General features: G+C 39.7%; 2 protein-coding genes across 5 annotated transcripts in view; one reads left to right on the forward strand and one right to left on the reverse strand.

Moving 5' to 3' along the window:
- Window positions 1–26,048, reverse strand: part of PPM1E (protein phosphatase, Mg2+/Mn2+ dependent 1E) — a 196,396-nt gene that overhangs the window by 34,614 nt on the left and 135,734 nt on the right. The window lies entirely within an intron of this gene.
- LOC105748093 (peroxynitrite isomerase THAP4-like) lies at window positions 2,460–4,952 on the forward strand. Its single transcript, XM_033431674.2, has one exon. The coding sequence runs from the start codon at window positions 3,470–3,472 to the stop codon at window positions 4,019–4,021; it is 552 nt and encodes a 183-aa protein (XP_033287565.1). The 5' UTR covers window positions 2,460–3,469; the 3' UTR covers window positions 4,022–4,952.

A 26,048-nucleotide genomic window follows, 5' to 3' on the forward strand; every position in this document is an offset into this window, starting at 1 on the left:
ACCTCCTGGGTTGCAGAGTCAACCTGCCCTCCAGTGGGCGCACAGCCACTGCACAAGACACAGCCTCACGGCCAACCAGACCAGGGGCCAGCCCTGCCTACCAGTGCACCTACAGCAGTCAGCTCATCACAACATAAGGGACCATTCAGCCCACACAGGGAGCACACCTAGAGCATATAACTCTGGTGACCAGAGGGGAGTGTGCTGTGGGGCCCCACAGGATGTCTCCTAAAAAAGGCCACTTCTTCAAGATCAGGAAACATAATCAACTGACCTAACACATAGAAATAAACAGATAATTGGGCAAAATGAGGATACAGAGGAATATGTTCCAAACAATGGAACAAGACAAGAACTTCAGAAAAAGAACTAAATGTAGAGATAAGCCATCTGCCCAATAAAGAGTTCAAGGTAATGATCGTCAGGATGCTCAGCAAATGTGGAAGAAGAATGGAGGAACAGCGAGAATTTCAACAAAGACAAAACATAAAGAAGAACCAAACAGAGCTAAAGCATACAGTAACTGAAATTTTAAAATACACTAGAAGTAATCAATGGTAGATCGGATTATACAGAGGCATGGATCAGCAATCTGGAAAAGAGAGTAGTAGAAATCACCCAAACTCAACAGAGAAGAGAATTGTAAAGAAAGCAGGATAGTTTAAGAAACCTCTGAGACAACATCAAGCATAATAACGCTCACATTATAGAAGTCCCAGAAGGAGAGGAGAGAGGGAAAGGGGCAGAGGAACTATTTGAAGAAATAATAACTGAAAACTTCCCTGACCTGGGAAAGGAAACAGACATCCAGGTCCAGGAAGCACAGAGAAGCCCAAACAAGATGAACCCAGAGAGATTTATACCAAGACACATTATAATGAAAACGGCAAAAATTAAAGAGAAAATCTTAAAAGCAGCAAGAGAAAAGCAACTAGTGAGGTATTAGGGAACTCCCATAAGACTATCAGCTGACTTTTTAGCAGACACTTTGCAGGCCAGAAGGGAGTGACATGATATATTCAAAGGGATAAGAGGAAAAAACTTACTAAGAATACTCTACCCGACGAGGTTAATCATTCAGATTTGAAGCAGAGACAAAAAGTTTTACAAACAAAAGCTAAAAAATTTAGCACCATTAAACCAGCTTTAAGAGAAATGTTCAAGGGACTTCTCTAAACAGGAAAGAAAAGGCCACAACTAGAAATATCAAAATTATGAAAAGAAAAATCTCACTAGTAAAGGCAAACATACAGTAAAGGTAATAGATCAATCACTTATGTAGCTCGTAGGAAGGTTAAAGGACAAAAGTAGTAAAACCGGGCTTCCCTGGTGGCGCAGTGGTTGAGAGTCCGCCTGCCGATGCAGGGGACACGGGTTCGTGCCCCGGTCCGGGAAGATCCCACATGCCGCGGAGCGGCTGGGCCCATGAGCCATGGCTGCTGAGCCTGCGCGTCCGGAGCCTGTGCTCCGCAATGGAAGAAGCCAAAACAGTGAGAGGCCCGCGTACCGAAAAAAAAAAAAAGGTAGTAAAACCATCTATATCTACAAGTAGTTAAGGGATATACAAAACAACAAGATGTGAAATATAACATCAAAAACATTAAATGTGGGGACTTCCCTGGTGGCGCAGTGGTTAAGAATCTGCCTGCCAATGCAGGGGACACGGGTTCAAGCCCTGGTCTGGGAAGATCCCACATACCGCGGAGCAACCAAACCCATGCGCCACAACTGCTGAGTCTGCGCTCTAGAGCCCGCGAGCCGCAACTACTGAACTCGCATGCCACAACTACTGAAGCCCGCGTGCCTAGAGCCCTTGCTCCGCAACAAGAGAAGCCACCACAATGAGAAGCCCCACACTGCAACAAAGAGTAGCCCCCATTCGCCGCAACTACAGAAAGCCCACGTGCAGCAACAAGGACCCAACACAGACAAAAACAAATAATAATTAATTAATTAAAACAAAAAAACATTAAATGTGGTGAGGGGAGTAAAAATGTAGGGCGATTAGAATGCCTTTGAACTTAGGAGATAATCAACTTAAAATAATCATTCATACATACATATATATATATATACTGCTATATATGAACCTCATGGTAACCACAAACCAAAAACCTACAATAGATACATATAGAAAAAATAGAAAGGAATCCAAACAAATCACTAAAGATAGTCATCAAATCACAGGGGAGGGGCTTCCCTGGTGGTGCAGTGGTTGAGGGTCCGCCTGCCGATGCAGGGGACACGGGTTCGTGCCCCGGTCCAGGAGGATCCCACATGCCGTGGAGCGGCTAGGCCCGTGAGCCATGGCCACTGAGCCTGTGCATCCGGAGCCTGTGCTCCGCAACGGGAGAGGCCACAACAGTGAGAGGCCCGCGTACCGCCAAAAAAAAAAAAAATCACAGGGGAATAGAGCAAAATGAGAAGAAAGGAACAGAGAAGAACTAAAAAAAGCAGAAAACAAAATGGCAATAAGTACATACCTATCAGTAATTATTTTAAGTGTAAACAGACTAAATGCGCCAATCAAAAGACATAGAGTGGCTGAATGGATAACAAGACCCATATATACGCTGCCTACAAGCACTCGTTTCTGGTCTAAAGACACACAAAGACAGGCCTAGGGCCGGTTGCCCAGGTGGCAGGCAGCTGGGTGCCGCCATCTTGCCATCTTGCCATACAGTGGGAGCTGTGTGCCAGGCTCCCATGTCCTGCAGCCATGTTGCCTTGCACCCTCCCCTCAGGGCGGTCCTGCCCTGGTCTGGGCTCAACGAGGCAAGGCCTGGAGCCTGGCAGTGGCAGGACAGCCCAAGGCCCGAGATGGTGATCTTTTGCGCAGCTGTAAATTACTCCAACTGACAGGGCAAGGGGGAGAAGCACGCTGTCTCCTGCCACAGGTTTCCCCCTAAGGGACTCAAAATGTCTGATCCAGTTATTAAAGGCTGTTCAGAAGGATAACTGGACCCCCACTAAGTAGTCTTTCCACAGTAATGAACACTTCACCAAAGAAAGCTTCTCCACGGGGCTGGAGGATGAGCACTGACTGCTCAAGATCGTGGCCATGACTTCCATCTTCCACCTCACTGAGAAGAAGGGAGCTGGAGGCCGTGGATGCACCAGGAGAACGGATACCAGAAAGTCCTCAGGGGGCTTGAGGGGACATGTGAGTGAAGCAGACAGGCAAGGAGCTGCAGGGTCATCAACATCCTCAAGTGAAAACCCAGTGGTCAAGCTGGAGTCCTGCAAGTTGAAGTGAGCTGCACTGTAGGGTAAAACTGCACCCAGGGCCAGCCCAGAAGCCACCAGTCAGAAACTGGTGCAGCAGCCTCTGGAAGTACTCCAGAAGCCGATCTGGCTAGCGCAGCATTAGACAGCCAGGGAGAAGCAAACATGTCTGCTGTAGATGCTGGCAATCAGAACACCACCTCCCCTGATGGGGGCCTGGTAGGTAAGAGTGGCATTTCCATGGATGACTTTATCCCCCCAGTACCTGGGGCCTGCAAATTTACTGGCTCACTTCATTCTTACAGTTTCTCCTCCAAGCATGCCGGAAAGAGGCTGTCTGTCCCGAGAGCCTGCTGACCGACAGAGGCTGAAGAGAGACATGGAGCCTGACTGCAGTAAAACCAGCCTGGGGCCCAAGAAGGGCTTGGCACAGAGCCCCACAAGTTTGTCCCTCACAGCAATGCCTCAGAAGCCCTCCCAGAGCCCCTCCACCCCTCCAACAGATGTTACCCTGAAGCCAGGCACAGAAGCTGTGCTAAGTGAGCACAGGGACACCAGCCCCATGTTCATCAAGGAGAGCATCCTGGCAGCATTGGGGGCCTACAAACTCGTCAGTTTGTTGCAGTCCTGCTGCTTCTCATCCTGGCAGAACAAGAACAAAATGTGCTTCCTATGGGAGCAGGAGGAGAAGAACAGCAAGCTAAAGACCCTGCAACACAGGGTCAGCTGCTTGGACAGCCAGGCGTGCAAGCTGCAGGAGAAGCGGGACCAGCTGAAGAGAGCAAGCTTCCCCTAGCTGAGCAGGCGGCCGTCCCCTTAGCCCCCACCCTGTGGTCAGTACCAGAGCCTTGAGGCTCCCACACTGCCTGGTTATTATGGGGCGGGGTTCTTGCTGATGGCCTCTGAGCACTTCCATGTGTTGCATGCTCCCTGCTGTCTCCGCAGAGGCTATGACAGTAGCTGTGCCTTGTAGAAGAGGAGCCCAGGTTGGTGAGCTTACCTCACTCACTTCAGGGCACACTCACGAGGCATCTCAGGAAAGGGGGTTCAGCTAGTGAGAAAGAAGGCATTTCACGTCAGCTGGGAAAGCCAGAACTATTCAATGAATGGTTGACAATTGGTTTTCCACTTGAACGGGGGAAATCTCTTTGTATTGCATATCTCACACAAACATAAAATCCTAATGAATTAGGATCTAAATGTAAAATAAAATAGACATAGTAAACTATTAGAAAAATTATAGGAGACTCTTAAAATCATGTGGAGGTTTTTTCATTCATGTTCTAATATCCGTGACGTTAAATAATTTCGAACATCAATAATAATTTCTTTAAAATAAAAAAAAAAATACACACAGAGTGAAAGTGAGGGGATGGAAAAAGTTAATCCATGCAAATGGAAACAAAAAGAAAGATGGAGTAGCAATACTTATATTAAAAAAGTAGCCTTTAAAACAAAGCTATAATAAAGACAAAGAATGACATTACATAATGATAGAGTGATGAATCCAACAAGAAGATATAGCAATTGTAAATATATATGCACCCAACATAGAAGCATCTAAATACATAAAGCAAATATTAACAAACATATAGGGAGAAAGTGACAGTAGTACATTGGATACACAGTGATCCAAAATCTATGGGATGCAGCAAAAGCAGTTCTAAAAGGGAAGTCTAGTGACACAAGCCTACCTCAGGAAACATGAAAAATCTCAAAAAAGCAATCTAAACTTACATCTAAAGAAACGACAAGAAGAACAAAGGAAACTCAAAGTTAGTAGAAGGAAAGAAATAATAAAGAGCAGAGCAGAAATGAAATAGAGACTAGGAAGTAGAAAACACTGATGAAACTAAGAGCTGGTTCTTTAAAAATATAAACGAAATTGATAAACCTTAAGCCAGACTCATCAAGAAAAAAAAAGAGGCTCAAATTTTAAAAATCAGAAATTAAAAAGGAGAAGTTACAACTGACACCAGAGAAATACAGAGGATCATAAGAGATTACTATGAACAATGACATGCCAATAAATTTGTCATCCTAGAAGAAATAGGTGAATTCCTAGAAACACAATCTTTTTTTTTTTTTTGCGGTACGTGGGCCTCTCACTGTTGGGGCCTCTCCCATTGTGGAGCACAGGCTCCGGACGCGCAGGCTCAGTGGCCATGGCTCACGGGCCCAGCCGTTCCGCGGCATGTGGGATCTTCCCAGACCGGGGCACGAACCCGTGTCCCCTGCATCAGCAGGCAGACTCTCAACCACTGTACCACCAGGGAAGCCTGAAACATACAATCTTGAAGACTGAATCAGAAAGAAATAGAAAATATGGACAGACCAATCACTAGTAACAAAATTAAATTAAATCAGTTTAAAATTAAAAATTTTTTAATTAAAAAATTAAAATTAAAACAAAATTAAAACAAAATCAGTTTAAAAAAAAAAATCCTGACAAATAAATGTCCAGGACCAGAGAGCTTCACAGGTGAATTCTACCAAACATTTAGAGAAGAGTTAACATCTATCTTTCTCAAACTATTCCAAAAATTTGGAGAGGAAGGAATGCTTCCAAACTCATTCTATAAGGTTAGCATTACCCTGACACTAAAACCAGACACCACAAAAAATGAAAATTAGAGGCCAATATCACTGATAAACATAGAAGTAAAAATCCTCAACAAAATATTAGCAAACTGAATTCAACAACACATTAAAAGGATCATACACCATGATCGAGTAGGATTTATCCCAGGGATGCAAGGATGGTTCAATATACACAAATCAATCAATGTGATACACCACATTAACAAACTGAAGAATAAAAATCATATGATCATCTCAACAGATGCATAAAAGTTTCTGACAAAATTCATCATCCACTTGTGATAAAAAAAAAACCTCATCAAAGTAGGTATAGAGAAAATATAGCTCAACATAATAGAGGCCAACAGTTACAAACCACAGCCAACATCACAGTCAACGATGAAAACCTGAAAGCATTTCCTCTAAGATCAGGAACAAGACAAGAATGCCCATTGCCCCCACTTTTATTCAACATAGTATTGAAAGTCCTAGCCACAGAAGTCAGACAAGCAAAAGAAATAAAATAAATCCAAATTGGAAAGGAAAAAGTAATACTGTCACTATTTGCAGATGGCTTGATACTACATATAGAAAATCGTAAAGCCACCACTAAAATACAGTAAGTCCCCTACATACGCATGAGTTCTGTTCCGAGAGCACCGTCATAAGTCCAATTTGTTCATAAGTCCAACGAAGTTAGCCTAGGTATCCAACTAACACAGTCGGCTATATAGTACTGTACTGTAATAGGTTAATAATACTTTTCACACAAATAATACATAAAAAACACAAAAAATAAAGAAAACACTTTTAATATTACAGTACAGTACCTTGAAAAGTACAGTAGTACAGTACAACAGCTGGCATACAGGGGCTGGCATCAAGTGAACAGGCAAGAAGACTTACTGGAGGAGGGAGAGGAGGTGGGAGATGGTAGAGCTGAAGGATCGTCAGCAATAGGAGATGGAGGGCAAGCTGCAGTTTCACTCACACCTGACGGTGATGGCACAGGTTCTGGTTCCTTGCTGGATTCAATTCTATCTACCCTCCTGAAAAAATGATCCAGTGATGTCTGGGTAGTAGCTCTTTTTTTCTCGTCATAGATGACACAGTAGCACTGGATTGCATTCTGAATGGCGGCTGCAACCCTCATGTACCGTTCTATGTTCGGGTCCTGTGCCTCTAAAACTAACAGTGCCTGGTCAAATAAAGAAAATCCCCTTGTCATTTCCTGCATCGTGAGTCTCTTCGGTTCTTCAGTTACTACTTCTTCCTCTTGTTTCTGTGTCCTTTCTCTGGGCCTCCGATTCCACCAGGTCTTCGTTAGTTAGCTCCTCGTGTTGCACAGCAAGGAGTCTGATGAAGTCATCCTCTTGCAGATCTAGCTCCAGCTTGTCACTGAGGGTCACTAAGTTGCTGAAGACCACGTTCATATCTTTGAAAGTTTGCAACTTGAAGGTTCATATGTAGGGGACTTACCGTATACAAAGCACTCATACAACTCAACACCAACAAAAACAAACAACCTGACTAGACAATGGGCAGAGGGCCTGAATAGACATTTTTCCAAATAAGACATACTGATAGCCAACAGACACGTGGAAAGATGCTCAACATCACTAATCATCAAGGAAATATAAATCAAAACCACAAAGGGATACCATTTCATACCTGTCAGAATGGCTATCATCAAAAAGACCATGAGGGCTTCCCTGGTAGCGCAGTGGTTGAAAGTCCGCCTGCCGATGCAGGGGACAGGGGTTCGTGCCCCCGTCCGGGAAGATCCCACGTGCCGCGGAGAGGCTGGGCCCGTGAGCCATGGCCGCTGAGCCTGCGCGTCCGGAGCCTGTGCTCCGCAACGGGAGAGGCCACAACAGTGAGAGGCCTGCGTACCGCAAAAAAAAAAAAAAAAAAAAAAAAAAAGACCACGAATAACAGGTGTTGGTGAGGATGTGGAGAAAAGGGAATCTTCGTGTACTGTTGGTGGGATTGTAAAATGGTACAACCACTACAGAAAACAGTATGATGGTTCCTCAAAAAATTAAATATAGAACTGCCATATGATCCAGCAATTTCACTTCTGGGTATTTACCTTAAAAAAGTATGAATTTGAAAGCATATATATACCCTGAAATTCACTGTAGCACTTTTTACAATAGCCAAGATATGGAAGCAACCTAAGTGTCTGTCAATAGACGAATGGATAAAGAAGATGTGGTGTATATATACAATGGAATATTATTACTCAGCCATAAAAAATTGAAATTTTGCCATTGCGACAACATGAATGGATATAGAGGGTATTATGCTCAGGAAATAAGTCAAACAGAGAAAGACAAATACTGTATGATCTCAATTATATGTGGAATCTAAAAAACAAAAAAATGAAAACAGACTCATAGATACAGAGAACAACCAGGTGGCTGCCAGAGGGGAGGGGTGGGGGTGGGGAACAAAATAGGTGGAGGAGATAAAGAGGTAAAAACCTTCAGTTATAAAATAAATAAGCCGTGGAGATATAATACACAGCATAAGGAATACTCTTCAATAGTATTGTAATAACTGTATGGGGACAGATGGGTGCTAGACTTACTGTGGTGATCATTTCATAATGTATGCGAATGTCAAATCTCTGTAGTACACCTGAAACTAACATAATATTATATATCCAACTATATATTTTTTTTTTAAAAAAAACAGGGGCTTTACTAAGATGAAACACAATTATTCTTTGAAACACAACCAGAAATAGAACGCTGTTTAATGATTCTACTAATCCACATCACTATTTCTAGATATTACTTTAGGTCATAAGCTGTTACATATACATTCTGAATACAATATTGATATGGCCGCTGAGCCTGCGCGTCCGGAGCCTGTGCTCCGCAACGGGAGAGGCCACAACAGTGAGGGGCCTGCATACAGCAAAAAAATAAATAAATAAATAAATATATACATATATATATATATATATTCCAGGTATACAAAGTGTGAATTTCTGAAGCGTATAGTAAGATCACAACCCTTTTCTTGTACAACTTTTTTTTCCTAGAGCTGATGACTGCCTCACTTTTTCCCATTTGATTTGTTTTCAACATACCTATCAGTGATTCTTTCCAAATGCTCCAACAACATTGTGGCACACGATTCAATGATTTTTTCCGTATGTTCAAGCAAATCAGTTTCTCTTTTTTCTCCTGGAAAACCCTGGACTCTACAGTCTTGCTGTACAAATGACACCCTGGGACTTTCTTATGGAGCTTTTCTGTGTTTGGTTTCCCATTTCCTAGATCCCTCATCTTCTTTTCTTATCAACTAGCTTTTTAGATTTTGCTAGAGTACATCCTCTGTAGTTTTACAGCTTTCTACTATCTCCCCCCCTTATCCTCCCAATGCTTCTGAGTCATATAATATCTACATGTCAGAGTTTATAATATATAAATTCTGTCCTAGAATAGTAAGCCCCCCATTAATCCTATGGATTCAATGCTCATATCAAGCCTTTTGCTATATTTTCATCACTTGGTTATCTAAAGTATGTCCTCCAGTAGTTTCTCAAGAAGGCATTAGGGAAATTATATTTTCTGAGTTTTTGCATGTTTAAAACCATTGCCTTTTCACCTGAACAACAGTTTGAGTAGATATAAAATTCTTAGGTCACACTTCCCATCCTTGAGGACTTTACATTGCTCTACTGTCTTCTGACACTGAACTTTTCTGAGAATTCTGAAACCAATTTGAATCTTTCTCCCTGTCATGTTTATTCTTTTACTCTGGAATCATTAAAAAAGTTTTTTTTGGCAGTACAATAACACTACTAGATTATGCCTTAACGTTAATTGTTCTATGTAAATTCTTCCTGACTCATTATGTGCCCTGTCAATCTATAGATTCAAATCTGCATTTGTTTTGAGCAGTTCCTTTGAAAAATACCTGTAAATATTATATTGTATTACTTGAGTTTTATTCTTCAAGGACAACAATTATTCTCCTTTACCCATGTGCCACATCTAACACTGGGTCTTTATTCCTTTTAGACATGTGGTTAAGTTCCATTTCATTTTGTTCATTTTTTCTCAATTTTACCCTCCGTGTACCTTACTGTGTTTTCCAGAAGTGTCTATTCTTTTTCCTGCTTCCAATATGCCCCTCATTTCATTGACAATTTAATTTTTCTCTTCCCCTTATTTTTCAAGCTCTGTTAGCTAAACTTCACCTTTTGCACTAACCCTTCCTTGACCTCTCTGCTTTGAGTTCTACTTTTATCAAAGAACTTGCAAGATTAATTTTTTAAAATTATCATTCAAGACAATTTATCTTATTGCAACTTTCATCAGGAATATTTTTCAATTGCCATTTATTTTATTTTTGTTTATGTCAACTTTTTAAAATTTTTATTTATTTATGTTGCCATGCTGCTCGGCATGCACGATCTTAGTTCCCTGAGCAGGGATCGAACCTATGCCCCCTGCAGTGGAAGTGCAGGGTCTCAACAACTCGACCACCAGGGAAGTCCCTACTTCAACTTTCTAAAATTGTAATCTCTTTATATAAAATCCCTGCTGGTTCCTTTATGATAATAATCTATAAATGAAGTACGTTTTTCCTGGACCAGCTCTTCATAAGACGTTCATGTAGCTCAGAATGAAGTTTCTGAGGACCCAAGGTTGTGTGAGGGAGTTATTTTATTCTTGACTTCTCCCTAGCCAACAAAGCTGCTAATAATACAGAGTCTCTTGGGACTTCCCTGGCTGCGCAGAGGTTAAGAATCCGCCTGCCAATGCAGGGCACATGGGTTTAAGCCCTGGTCCGGGAAGATCCCACATGCCGTGGAGCAACTAAGTCAGTGAGCCACAACTACTGAAGCCTGTGCACCTAGAGCCCATGCTCTTCAACGAGAAGTCACGACAATGAGAGGCCCGCGCACCACAACGAAGAGTAGCCCCCGCTCGTCGCAACTAGAGAAAGCCCGCACATAGCAACAAAGACCCACACAGCCAAAAATAAAAACAAATAAATACATTTTTTAAAAATATGGTGTATTTCCAATTCCTCACTCAACTTATCCTCTTTTCTTTCTTGGTGCCAAACTAGGTATTGAGGAGTCCCTGCTGGTAGCCTGTGAAAGGTTCCAAAATTATTTTTGCCCCCACAAAGAATACCACCTTTTCTGGAGCATACACCTTACTGGCTTTCACTGAGGTCTTCAGATGAAAGCATTCTATCTCATCATTTTCTGAAACCCACTTGGTCTTTGTTGCATTTGGTAGCCCTTAGTTTTCTGATTTGGTGTTAACAGATACATCCTACTCTTACTGAAGATGGAGTTTGTATTTTTCTTTCTTGTTCATCCCCCTTCTTCTTTTTCCTGGCGATTTCTGAGAGAAGCAGACAATGTCATTGTTATTCTACTATTTTAAAGTCTGTAATGAGCCCTTACTTTTTTTTTTTATCACTCTCTGAACTGCTTTTCAGACAGAGAGTGATAATTACTCACATAATATTGAGGCACATGCATTAAGTCTATCTTGATTCTTGACTATGGCAAACAAGACAAAATAATACTTTCTTGAGGAGTGCATATTCAATGAGTTGAATCAAATACATTCAACTATGAAGCATAATAAATTAGGCAAAGAAATGATTCCAGAAGGAAAATTGATGTGTGAGAAAAATCTGTAATTCTAAACTCCTATTCTATGCTACTTAATTTATGCTATGACCCTGTATTAGGCATTTTGCCCTCAGATTCTTCTCTGTAAACTTAAAATCTTTAGTTATTTGTTGCATGTATTTTGGATGGAATGTTGAGATCCTGTTTAAATATAAATTTGTAGCAACTGAGTAATACTGAGAGTAAATATCAAATCAACCAAAATTTATAAAGTGTTTATAATTACCTTTTATTCTCCTTCCTGCCCTCTAAATTATTCCAATAAACCCAAGGAAAACTGAAGCCAGGCAAAATCTGTAGCAGGTTGCAGATTCCTTCTTTCTAGTCTGTACAGCTAACATATGTGCAAAACCAACTGCATTCACCAGAATTTAAATAAATCACCAAGGAGAAAAAGCTGTAATTTACTTTCCTACTTTATTTTAATCCACATGATTATATAGAAATTCCAACAAATAGTCTTGCGAATACCTGCTTCTTTTTTTCTTAGTATTTATTTATTTGGTTGCCCCGGGTCTTAGTTGCGGCAGGCGGGCTCCTTGGTTGCGGCTCACAGGCTCCTTAGTTTCAGCTTGCAGGCTCCTTAGTTGCAGCACATGGGTTCCTTAGTTGTGGCATGCAAACTCTTAGTTGCGGCATGCACGTGGGATCTAGTTCCCTGACCAGGGATTGAATCCAGGCCCCCTGCACTGGGAGCGTGGAGTCTTAACCACTGCCCCACCAGGGAAGTCCCGTACTTGGTTCTTATAAATTGTGATCGAACCTTAAAAAAATTCTTAGGACAGAGGTAGGAAGAAATTTTCCTGATACTGAAAATAATGACAATTTATCCCATTAAGATCTTCCAAACTTACCAGAATTTGAAATCACGAGTTGAGATTAGATAAGTTAATTTCTCAATGACATATATAAACAAAATAACATGGTAACATAAATAAATCCAGCAGTGTTTCATATTAGTTTTGTGACAACTTACATCCAGCCAGAAACATAATAAGTAACTTAACTTTCAAAGGTAATTGCTTATATTGCTTCACTCTGTGAAGTAAATAAGGAAGCAACTACTTTTGAGGGTATTAAATGCTTTTTGCTTTCTCAGTATTCTATGATGAAAATTTTCAAATGTACAGAAAAGTTAAAAGAATTTTACAGTAACTATTCACAATCTCATCACTTAGATTCTTCCATTAATATTTTGCTACCCATCTATTTACTGATCAATCCATCAATCCATCTTATTTTTTATGTTTTAAAGCAACATGCTGATATCAGTATACTTACCCTTAAATATTTTAATATGCATATTACTAACTAGAATTCAATATTTGTTCTAGCAAAATTTACATACAATAAAATACGCAAATCTTATATGTATTTTCACTGAATTTCAACAAGTGCATGTACCTATGTAACTCTCCTACAAAGCTACAGGACATCATCAGTACTCAAGAAAGTTCCTTCATGCTCCTTTTCAGTTATTCTCCACCCCCAGCTTCCCACTAGTCTCACTTTTCACACCACAGATTAGTTGCATCTCTTCTTGAACGTAATATAAACAGACTCATAAAACCATGTACTTTTTGTTTGGCTTGGTTTTTTGGTTTTTTTTTTTTTGTACGTGGGCCTCTCACTGTTGTGGCCTCTCCCGTTGCAGAGCACAGGCTCCAGACGCACAGGCTCAGTGGCCATGGCTCACGAGCCCAGCCGCTCCGCAGCATGTGGGATCTTCCTGGACGGGGCACGAACCCACGTCCCCTGCATCGGCAGGCGGACTCTCAACCACTGCGCCACCAGGGAAGCCCCATGTATTTTTTTATGTAAGTCTTCTTTCACTCAGCAAAATGTTTTTGAGATTCATCCATATTATTGTACATTGACAGTCCATTCCTTTTTATTGCTGAGAAGTTTTCCATTGTGTTAATATACTGCAGTTTATGAAAGAAACTGAAGATGACACAAACAGATGGAAAGATATACTGTGTTGATGGATTAGAAGAATTAATACTACTAAAATGACCATACTACTCATAGCAATCTACAGATTCAATGCAATCCCTACCGAAAATACCAAGGGCATTTTTCACAGAACTAGAATAAGTAGTTTTAAAATTTGTATGGAAACACAAAAGACCCTGAAGAGTCAAAACAATCTTGAGAAAGAAGAACAGAGCTAGAAGAATCATGCTGTCTGACTTCAAACTATACTACAAAGCTACAGTCATCAAAACAGTATGGTACTGGCACAAAAACAGAGACATAGATCAATGGAATAGAACAGAGAGACCAGAAGTAAGTCCACACACTAATGATCAATTAACCTATGACAAAGGAGGCAAGACTCTACAATGGAGAAAAGACAGACTCCAATAAGTGGTGCTGGGAAAACTGGACAACTACAGGTAAAAGAATGAAACTAGAACATTCTCTAACACCATATGCAAAAATAAACTCAATATAGATTACAGACCTAAATGTAAGACGGGAAACCATAAAACTCCTCGAAGAAAACATAGGCAGAACACTCTTTGACATAAATCATAGCAATGTTTTTTTGAATCTACACCCTAAAGCACTGGAAAGAAAAGCAAAAATAAACAAATGGTACCTAATTAAACTTAAAAGCTTCTGCACAGCAAAGGAAGCCACTGACAAAATGAAAAGACAACCTACTGAATGGGAGAAAACACTTTCAAATGATGTGGCTGATAAGGGGTTAATATCCCAAATATATAAGCAGCTCATATAATTCAACATCAAAAAAACAAACAACCCAATAAAAAAATGGGCAGAAGACCTGAATAGAATTTTTCCAAAGAAAACATACAGATGGCCAACAGGTGCATGAAAAGATGCTCAACATCGCTAGTAATCAGACAGATACAAATTAAAATCACAATGAGATATCACCTCACACCTATCAGAATGGCTATCATCAGAAAGAACACAAATAACAAATGTTGGTGAGGACGTGGAGAAAAGGGAACCCTCGTACACTTTTGGTGGGAATGTAAATTGGTGCAGCCACTGTGAAAAACAATATGGAGGTTTCTCAAAAAAACTAAAAATAGGGACTTCCCTGGTGGTGCACTGGTTGGGAATCCGCCTGCTGATGCAGGGGACATGGGTTCGAGCCCTGGTCTGGGAAGATCCCACATGCCACGGAGCAACTAGGCCCGTGTGCCACAACTACTGAGCCTGTGCTCTACAGCCCACGAGCCACAACCACTGAGCCCGCGTGCCACAACTATTGAAGCCCGTGTGCCTACAGAGCCTGTTCTCTGCAACAAGAGAAGCCACCACAATGAGATGCCCACGCACCACAACGAAGAGTAGCCCCCACTCGCCACAACTTGAGAAAGCCCACACGGAGCAATGAAGACCCAACTCAGCCAAAAATAAAATAAATAAATAAATTTATTTTTTTAATATTTATTTATTTATTTGGCTGTGCCAGGTCTTAGTTGCGGCATGCGGGATCTTTAGTTGCAGCATGCGAAGTCTTAGTTGCAGTATGTGGGATCTAGTTCCCTGACCAGGGATCGAACCCAGGCCCCCTGCACTGGGAGCGCAGAGTCTTAGCCACTGGACCACCAGGGAAGTCCCTGAATAACTTGTTTTAAGTACACATTTATTTTATACATTTGAACTTATAACATTTACTATTATAAAGTCAATTCCAGGGACTTCACTGGTGGCCCACTGGTTATGAATCTGCCTGCCAATGCAGGGAACACGGGTTCGATCGCTGGTCCGGGAAGATCCCACATGCTGTAGAGCAAGTACGCCTGCAAGCCACAACTACTGAAGCCCACCTGCCTAGAGCCCATGTTCCGCAACAAGAGAAGCCACCGCAACAAGAGAAGCCACTGCAATGAGAAGCTCGCGCACCGCAATGAAGAGTAGCCACTGCTCGCTGCAACTAGAGAAAGCTCATGCGCAGCAACTAAGACGCAAAGCAGCCAAAAATTTAAAAATAAATAAATAAATAAAAAGTCAATTCCATTAGAAAATGAAGTTGGCTTAATTAATGTAAATACTTTAAACCTGAAGTTGTAGATATTGTTGCAATGTTCTATCAGCCTTGATATCTAGCTTTCTTATTCTATTTTGTTTTTGTTATGTTGTACTGAAGACAATCCAATTTTGACCATGTAAATAGTCCATTTACCATGTAAATGGTAACAGTTTTTCCTTAAATGGGCTTCTTCTAAAATCTCAAGCTACTCTTCAATTAAATACAAGTGGCAAAGTTTATTAGGAGATGAACACAAACACAAAATTATCTGGCAGCACAATTAATTGGTTGTGGTCTCTAAGGGAATTAATATTTGTGTTTCTTCATTATAACTTTTAGATAGCATATATAAAAACCAAAAATACATGTACAAACATATATAAATATATTTTTAACTATATAAAAAATCAAAAATACAAAAGGACTTATAATAAAAAGCAGCAGTCCTTTTCCCTCCTCTTTTAGTTCTAGTCAATCAGAGATAACCTAGAAGTAATTCAACTGTCCCATCAATAGGGCACTGGTTAAATACAATGGAACACAATGCATTAAAAAGCCAGGGAATTCCCTGGCAGTCCAGTGGTTAGCACTCTGTGCTTCCACTGCAGGGGGCACAGGTTCGATCCCTGGTTGGGGAAGTAAGATCCCACAAGCTGCGTGGCACAGCAAAAAAAAAAAAAAAAAAAAGCCAGTAAAAAGAATAAGGTAAACCTATATATTCTGCTGCAGACAGATGTCCAAGATATATTGTTAAGAGAAAGAAGTAAGAGAATCAGTATTTTAAAAAGGGATTTAGGTGTTGACATGTACACACACTTCTAAATAACTGGACAGCAGTAGTAGGAAATGAAAAGTTTCACTTTTCTGTATTATTTGAATTTGTAATCATAACATTACTTTTAGAAATAAAATAAATAAATCAATGGCATAACCAGGAAGCCTGACAGTTTTTATTATATGAGCTATCTAGAAGTCCTAGGTGACATAGTGGCTAGGGTTTGAGAATCATCTCCTCCAAGAATCAATCCAATCATGTCCTATATCTCAGTCACCTCAAAAAGCCAACATCTCCCAGGTAATCCCTTATATCACAGTCTCTCATCTCCATTAAGCTCTGTATGTCCCTTAAAATAATCCGGACTCATATCCTTCCTCTTCAACCTCCCCAACGCTTCCACTGTGCTCTCTGGAACTAAAGGTCTATCGTTAACAAATCTCATATCTTCAGCCTCTTCTCTGAGTATTCCATTCCTTTCACCTTCTTGCATTACCGATACTTGACTCCCTTGAAGATACTGTTTTCCTTGAGCCCTCTCAGTTTTTTCTTTCATCCCTTGTATCACCTGGCCTTGAGATAGGTTAGATGTGTTTCTTGCTTGTCATTGCCACCTACCTTCTCCCTAAAACCCTTTACAACTATGCTGTTGGACTATTTCATTCACTACCTACTACCATCAGAGTCTTCAGCAGACCTCCACATCATATGGTCTCATTACTCAAATATTTAGCACCTACATTACTGTCCTTCCACCACAGCTCTTATAAATTTTTAGTGATTTCAGTGTCTACAAAGATGATCCTTCCAACATTCAGAGGAGATGGGCCTCCTCACCTCCAATGATCTTGTCCTCCACTTCAAGTCAGTCCCATGATCATCCCCTAGGCCATGTCATTACTAAGAACCTTCATAATACCCATTTCAAGCATCCCACTCTCCATCTACCAGCTCCTACCTTTCCAAGTCACTCCCTACAGAATATGGACGTCAACAATTTAACTCCACCAGGACCTTTAATCCATGTTCCCTACAGTCTTCACTACTCTCCTTTCTCGGTGCGTCATTATAATAACCCCCTTGCGTAAATTCTCAAGTCACTTACCCTTCTGCCAAACCCACTTTGTAAAATCCTGGTTAACTCCAACTCTCTCCTTACTCCAGCCATCACACAAACAGCCAAATGTGACAAAAGTAAAATTCAAACATACTGACTTGTCTTCCTTTAACTCATGACCACTAACTTTAAGAGGGCCCTTAATGTTGCTTAACGACTTACTATATATTTTCTAAATCAGCTTACTCTCTCTTCCTTCCCTCTCCTCATTCTCATTGAGAAAACAAATGATTAGAACTCACATAAGCTCCCATCACATAAACTATGTACACCTGTAACTGTAAGCGCTTTCTCCCTATTACAATGATAAAACTGTCCGTGCTCCTACATACGGCCATCTCTTCCACTTATCTACCAGATTCCATCCCCTCTAAAACCACCAAGGATATTACTCCTGCAATTTTCTTCTCATATTATCAATTTTTCTCTCTGTAAATCAGCCCCAACAGTATAAAGTACCTCCAATGTTAAAATACAAGTTTCTTGACCAAAATCTCACCTTCCCAGCCAATGTTCCATTTCTCTGCTGCCTGTTACAACCAAATTTGAAAGAGCAATTTGTATTTGCTGTCTCTACTTTCTCTATTCCGTTGTCTCTTTTTAAAAAATTGTTATTGTGTTAAAATACACATAACATTAAAATTTACCATTTTAAGTGTGCAGTTCAGTGGTATTAAATACATTCACAATGTCGTGCAATCATCACCACCATCAATCTCCAGAACTCTTCTCACCTTGCAAAACTGAAACTCTATACTCATAAAATGCCCCACAACAAATCTCCTATCTCCCCATTCCCTCCTCCCCCAACCCCTGGCAACCACCATTCTACTTTCTGTCTCCATGATTTTGACTACAGTAGTACCTCATATAAGGGAAATCATACAGATTTCTCTTTTTGTTACTGACTTTTCACTTAGCATAATGTCCTCAAGGTTCAGCCATGTTGTAGCATGTCAGAATTTCATTCCTTTTTAAGGCTGAACAATGTGCCATTGTTTACCACATTTTGCTTGTCCATTCATAGGTTGATGGACACTTGGGTTACTTCCATATTTTAATTACTGTGAAAAATACTGCTATGAACATAGGTGCACAAATATCTCTTGCTTTCAATTCTTTTGGGTAATTCTAATATGGTAATTCTACTTTTAATTTTTTTGAGGAACTATCATACGGTTTTCAACAGCAGCTGTACAATTTTACATTCCTATGAACAGTGCACAAGGGTCCCCATTTCTCCATATCCTCACCAACACCTGTTATTTTTTGTTTTCTTTTCAATAGCAGCCATCCTAATGGATGTGAGGTTGTATCTCATTATAGTTTTTTTTTTTTTTTTTTTTGCGGTACGCGGGCCTCTCACTGTTGTGGCCTCGCCCGTTGAGGAGCACAGGCTCCGGAAGCGCAGGCTCAGCGGCCATGGCTCACGGGCCCAGCCGCTCCGCGGCATGTGGGATCCTCCCGGACCGGGGCGCGAACCCGTGTCCCCTGCATCGGCAGGCTGACTCTCAACCACTGCGCCACTAGGGAAGCCCCTCTCATTATAGTTTTGATTTGCATTTCCCTAATAATTAGTGATGTTGAGCATATTTTCACGTGCTTATTGGCCATTTGCTTATCTTTGAAGAAATGTCGATTCAAGTCCTTTGCTCATTTTTGAATTGGGTTTGTTTTGTTGTTGAGTTTTCGGAGTTCTCTATGTACTCGGGATATTAATCCCTTATCAGACAGATGATTTACAAATATTTTCTTCCACTCTGTCGGTTGCTTTTTTACTCTGTTGATAGTATATTTTGATGCACAAGATTTTTAATTTTTATGAAGTCCAATTTGTCGATTTTTTCTTTTGTTGCCTATGCTGTTGGTGTCATATCCAACATATCATTGTAAAATCCAGTGTTGTAAAGCTTTTGCTCTAGATTTTCTCCTAGGAGTTTTACTGTTTTAGGTCTCACATTTTAGTCTTTGATCCATTTTTTAAAATTAATTAATTTTATTTTTGGCTACGTTGGGTTTTCATTGCTGCACTCAGGCTTTCTCTAGTTGTGGCGAGCGGGGGCTACTCTTCGTTGCGGTGCGCAGGCTTCTCATTGCGGTGGCTTCTCTTGTTGCAGAGCACAGGCTCTACGTGCGCAGGCTTCAGTAGCTGTGGCTTGCGGGCTCTAGAGCACAGGCTCAGTAGTTGTGGCGCATGGGCTTATTGGCTCTGCAGCATGTGGGATCTTCCCAGACCAGGGCTCGAACCCGTGTCCCCTGCATTGGCAGGCAGATTCTTAACCACTGTGCCACCCGGGAAGTCCCCTTTGATCCATTTTGAGTAAACTTTTGTCTATCGTGTTAGGTAAGGGTCCAACTTCATTCTTTTGCATGTGGATATCCAGTTTTCCCAGCACCATTACTGCAAAGACTTTCCTTTGCCTTTTGAATGATCTTGACACCCTTTCCAAAATAATTTCACCATATATGTGAGGGTTTATTTTTCGGCTCTCTATATTATTCCATTGGTCTTTATATCTGTCTTTATGCAGTACCACACCATTTTGATTACTGAAGCATTACAGTAAGTTTTAAAATTACGAAATATGAGTCCTCTGATTTTGTTCTATTTTTTCCCCCAAGTTTGTTTTAGCTATTTGGGATGCCTGGAGATTCACATGAATTTTAGGATAGGTTTTTCTATTTCTGCAACAAACATAATTGGGATTTTGATAGGGATTGCATTGAATCTGTATTTCACTTTGGGTAGATATCTTAATAATATTACATATTCCAATCCACAAGCATGGGATTTCTTCCCATTTATATGTCTTCTTTAATTTCTTTCAGCAATGTTTTGTAGTTCATTATAAAAGTCTTTCACCTCCTCGGTTAGATTAATTCCTAGGTATTTTATCATTTTTGATGCTATGGTGAATGAAAATGTTTTTGTAATTTCCTCTTCAGATTGTTCACATATAGAAATGCAATTGATTTTTGTGTGTTGACTTTGTATCCTGCTACTTTGCAGAATTCATTTATTAATTCTAACAGGTTGTTGGGTTTTTTTTTTGGTGGAACCTTTTGGGTTTTCTACATATAAGCTCATATCATCTGTAAACATATCATTTTACTTCTACATTTCCAATATGAATGTCTTTTATTTCCTTTTCTTGTCTAATTGCTCTGACTAGAACATTCAGTACTACGTTGAATAGAAGTGGTGAAAGTGGGCAGTGCTATGTTGACTAGAAATAGCGGTAGCTCTGCTCTTATTTATGGCTCCGTTAGAATGCCTGGGGTCTTAACGATACCAACATCCCAGTTTACTTAGAATAAAATTTAGATCTCATGACTATAGCTTATAAAAACAATGTCTTTTTTTTTTTTTTTTTTTTGCTGCGTTGGGTCTACATTGTTGGGAGTGGGCTGCTCTTCGATACGGTGCATGAGCTTCTCATCATGGTGGCTTCTCTTGCTGCAGAGCACAGGCTCTAGGGTGCACAGGCTTCAGTAGCTGTGGCTTGCGGGCCCTAGAGCGCAGGCTCAGTAGCTGTGGCACACGGGCTTATTAATTACACTGCGTCGTGTGAGATCTTCCTGGACCAGGGCTTGAACCCGTGTCCCCTGCATTAGTAGGCGGATTCTTAACCACTGAGCCACCAGGGAAGTCCCAAAACAATGTCTTTTCTATATGTTATCTAGATTTAGATCTTGAATTCAAGAAGCAAAGATCCACCTGAATCCGAATCTTTGAAAGTATCTAAATAAATGTTTCTTATTCAGTTTGTAAAAAGCTATTTTAGGAAATTTATGGTAGGTAAAAAGCACCAAACTAAAATTGTAAATTAAACATGATAAGTCATAATGAGATAGTACAGCATTAAATCTAGCCTTACGTGAAAGAGGATTTTCTTTTACTTGACACAAATTCCAGTCATCTAAGTAATCTCTACCTGATAAAGGAATATGCCCTTAGGAATTCTACCAGTTTAAATAGTTCAATTTCTGAAGGACCTAATTTTAAATAAGCCTTAAATATGCACCAAACCCCAAGACAGTTGGCAGCTTCAGAAAAGCTTAATTACCCTTATTCTTTTAACCATCCAAAGAAACCAATCCAGTGACTATAGTACTTATTACCTGCTGTGAGCACAGTCAAATGGATTCCCCACTGTTAAATTCAGAAAATAAACTAGGGAAGAAGGAGAAAAAAGAAAAGAAATGGCAATGTTGATGGGGGAAGTAACAAAATATAGCAACCAGCGACAAAATGACAATCTCACACTGGCTTTTGGTACTGAGAGAGATCTGAGAAATTATTTTCAGGAATTACATGAAAAACATCTAGGAAAAAACCTTTGTTCATAGTGGTATAATTTGAATTTGAAATGATCTGGTAAGGTCAATAAATGAAAACTGAAAAAACTTAAAAAACATGGTCATAATTTTTTTTTTTTATTTTGGCAGAAGAACCGTAACAGTACAAAGCATGTGTTATTCTCATAACGAGAAGAAGAAATAATTGGCACTAGACACTGGAGCAGGGCTCAAAATCATTCCGCTTTCCAGCTATAGCTTCCCTTCTGAAGTCACCATAAAATCGGTCTGTGCTGTTTAAGTTAAACCAAGAGTAGTGGCATCAAGCTGAACAAATCTGATTGCAGAGAGCTACTGCCTATTTTAAAATGGTTTTTGGAAAGACGTCTCCTTAATGGAAATGCTGAATTATAACCTTAACCATAGCAGCACCTCTCGGCATCGTCTCAGGAAAAACTATCGTAGAAGTAAATGGACTGAATGGATGCTATATTTAAAAAGTGCTATAATTCTCTAGCTAGGAAAACAAATATGAACAAATAGACAATAGCAACAATTACAACAGTAATAATAAACTCTAGGTCTCACGAGAAAAAAAAAATCTTAACACATCAGGTATACCCTTTAATTTCCAGTGAATATAGATAGTTCTTATAGTTACTGAAGGAATCTCTGTCAACTAGCTAATTAGTGGTATATCATATATTTGTATCCTACTTTACGTTTAAAAGTGGTTTTCACATGTATTATCTTGGTTATCCCTTATCAAACCCTGTGGGGTAGGTATAATAGGTATTAAAACATAAAATCAGAAGGAAGCATAGAAGTTATGTAGTCAACCTTCAATTTTTAGGTAGGAATTCTTTCTATAGTATCCATAACATCTGATTAGTTAGCTTCTATTATAAAATTTATTTAGCAACAGGGAATTATCAAAGGCTTACGAAGAATGAACAAGGCTTAACTGAATATTTACTTAAATAGGATCAGGAAAACAGGGCAATAGAAAATTCTACCTCTATCAGCTATTTTCTGTTTATTGAGAATTTATTATGTGCCAGGCATTGTCTTTATGTATATGATCTCATTTAATCCTTACAACAACCTGTAAGGAGCAGCTATTAACTGCTTAATTGAAATATTTTGCTAGAAATTATTTTTTCCCAAACTATTTAATGGCCTTTAAAATCTATTTAAATGGAGCACCTCTGAGAATGCATGTTGAATAGCAGGCATAGCTGGAGATAAGATATGATTATTCCCATTTTATAGATATGAAAAATGAGTTAGGTAAATTAGTCACACTTACAAAGTAATGGGACAGAACCTAGAACACAGATCTTCAATCCACTAGTCCAATACTATTCCATTCCATATTGCAAAGTAAATAAACTACAATGCATTTTAATAGAGATAAACATTTTAAAGTCCCTTGAATTTACAACAAAAATAAAACTATTTGGGATATAATAATAGTGTTTAACACAGCCAACTCTGAGTTGAGTGAGAGTTATAAAGATGTGAAACTTCTCAAATTAACTACCTAGTGACCATACGTGATTCAATACAGTCTTTGGTCATTGCAACTACTGATACGATATACTTGTGGATTACTACAAACTCAGGCATAAACAAAGCCTGTCTCCCTGTCCCTTCTCTCTCTTTTCCTCCCTCCTCCCCGCTCTCTCTCATATACACACACCACAAAATGACAAGCTTTGATGCTGAACAGTGAATAATCATGGAAGATACGGAGAAATGTCAAAAATCTAGATTTAAATTAACTTTGTCACAGATTATGTGTACTTTTAGTGAGTACAGTCTATAGAAAATCATAAAGTGGACAAAGCTTTCTCAAAAATCAGGTTTTGTTCCCATGTTATCTCTATATCAAAATCTGTTCAACATGACTTGAGCAGATTACATCCTATCAACATGACTTATCACTGGTAACATCAACCTTGACCACTTGGTTAAGACAGTGTTTGCCAGGTTTCCCCATACATTTTCATTTGGACGTGACTCAGCCCTCAAGGCAGGGACAGGGTTAACTCACCTCCTGGAAAAGGGCACTTCACTTCTGTGTATTCTTCTAAAAAACCTGTAACACCAGTCTAGCCATTTAGAAAACATTATCAGATAAATCCAGTTGAAGAACATTCTATAAAACACCTGGCCAGAGTTCCTTAAGACTGTCAAGGTCACAGGAAACAAGGAAAGACTGAGCAACTGTCATAAACCAGAAGAGACTAAGGAGACATGATGATTAAATGTAATACGGTAGCCTGGATTGGGTCCTGGAACAGAAAAGGGACATTAGCAGAAAAACTATGAAGTGGACTTCATATTAAATCTGGATTTTATTTAATAGCAATGTACCAGTTCTGGTTTCTTAGTTTTGTCAAAGGTATAATGGTTATGTAAGATGTAGGGAAAACTGAGTAAGAGGTAGATGGTAATATTATCTTAACAGCTTCTTGTAAATCTAAAATTATTAAAAACAAAAAAATTTATTTAAAAAACAATCTGCTCAAGGTTACATACTTATAAGCTCACTCATTACCTTGCTGACCGTGTCCTACAATTCTACGCTTTCTTCAGTCCACTCTAGTCATACTGGCCTCCTTGTAATTTCTCAAACATACCCATCATGCAGTCACTTCAGGCCCTTTGTTCCTTGCATCATTTCCTCTGCTTGGAATGATCCTTCAGATATTCATATGGCTCATACCCTGACTTCCTTCAAGTCACCATCAAATGTAACATTATTAAAGGGGAGTTTTCTTACCCACTCTGTATGAAAAAAACAGCTCCTTACCATTTTTCTTATTACTTATTTGTGAATGTATTGTCTGTCCACAGGGACACAGTCAGTTTTGTTCACTGCTTTTGTCTCCATTACCTAGAACAGTACCTAAAAACAGGTTTTAAAAATCCTTCATGGGTATCTGCCTCTTAACAAGAACAAAACCTTAAATCAAAGGAACAAACCTCTTGTGTTGTAATTTCAGATATCATTATTAACCAGTAGAAGCATTTCAAAATAGAACAGCCTTCAAACCACCCCCTGAAATCATGCATAGATTGTTGCTTACTTCATCTGGTCCTAAGGCCCACACTATTCTTTAGTACACAGGAAGTGGTTAAAGGTTATCCGCTATTCTTGTGTTACAATGAAAATTGAGGGAAGAAATGTAGAGAGACATTTAAATTAACATGATTAGAGCCAAAGCAGGAAATTAAAGCTGTTTTTCTGAATATGTACATTATGGAGAGGATACTCTCAAATAAATAACTTTGGGACAGTGATATGTTTCAATATGAAGGGCTCATATCTAAAACTAATTTCTCAGATTTGATAGGAGTACGTTATTCAGACAATAATGGTGCCAAATTATATTATATTCTTAAATTTCTTTAATTTGTTAAAATTAAATCTTTAATGTCAGATTTTAACTTGGATGACAAAAGCCTAAAAGCTAGTTTTAGTTCAGACGGTCATATTAAAATCTACCTGTTTCTAACGCATATCGTATAGCATGTGGCATCGTATCTCATCTGCACCTACAGCTAAGCATCACAAACTCAAAGTGTTCTTGCATCAGCAAGCCAACTGCTTCCACTATATCACATTCCCACTCTCTGCCAAACTGTTTACGCAACAGGCAAAATGCTAAAAATGAACTAAAATGGGTTCTCAGAAACAATTAAGGTTTACAGTTAAGGTCCAGTTACAACTGTCTTCATTACAATTAAGGTCCAAGATATAGTACAGCTCAGATGAACTCAAAGGTATCAAGATAACTGGAACTACTAACAAATCTGTGCCAGCCCACATATTCCAAGTTATTAAAATGAGAGAAAAGCTTGATTAATCATTCATTTATTCAACTAATATTTACTAAGTGCCTGCAAAACATGATAGAATGATCCCTTTTTGTGCTGTGGGGCATAGAAAAATATATAACCCAGTGGTTAAGAATCCACCTGCCAATGCAGGGGACACGGGTTCGATCCCTGGTCTGGGAAGATCCCACATGCCACGGAGCAACTAAGCCCATGCGCCACAACTACTGAGCCTGCACTCTAGAGCCCAAGGGCCACAACTACTGAGCCCATGCGCCACAACTACTGAAGCCCGCGCGCCTAGAGCCCGCACTTGGCAACAAGAGAAGCCACCGCAGTGAGAAGCTCATGAACCACAACGAAGGGTAGCCCCCGCTCGCCACAACTAGAGTAAGCCAGACCGCAGCAAGGAAGACCCAACGCAGCCAAAAATAAAGAAAATAAATTTAAAAAAAAAAGTGGTTTACAGTCCATTAAAATAATTAAAACTTGGGCTTCCCTGGTGGTGCAGTGGTTG

The sequence above is a fragment of the Orcinus orca genome, chromosome 19 (assembly GCF_937001465.1).
Source record: "Orcinus orca chromosome 19, mOrcOrc1.1, whole genome shotgun sequence".
NCBI lineage: Eukaryota > Metazoa > Chordata > Mammalia > Artiodactyla > Delphinidae > Orcinus > Orcinus orca.

What these genes read in the sequence shown, in the direction of transcription:
- LOC105748093 (XM_033431674.2), top strand. Translation starts at nt 3,470, where the DNA reads ATGACTTTATCCCCCCAGTACCTGGGGCCTGCAAATTTACTGGCTCAC.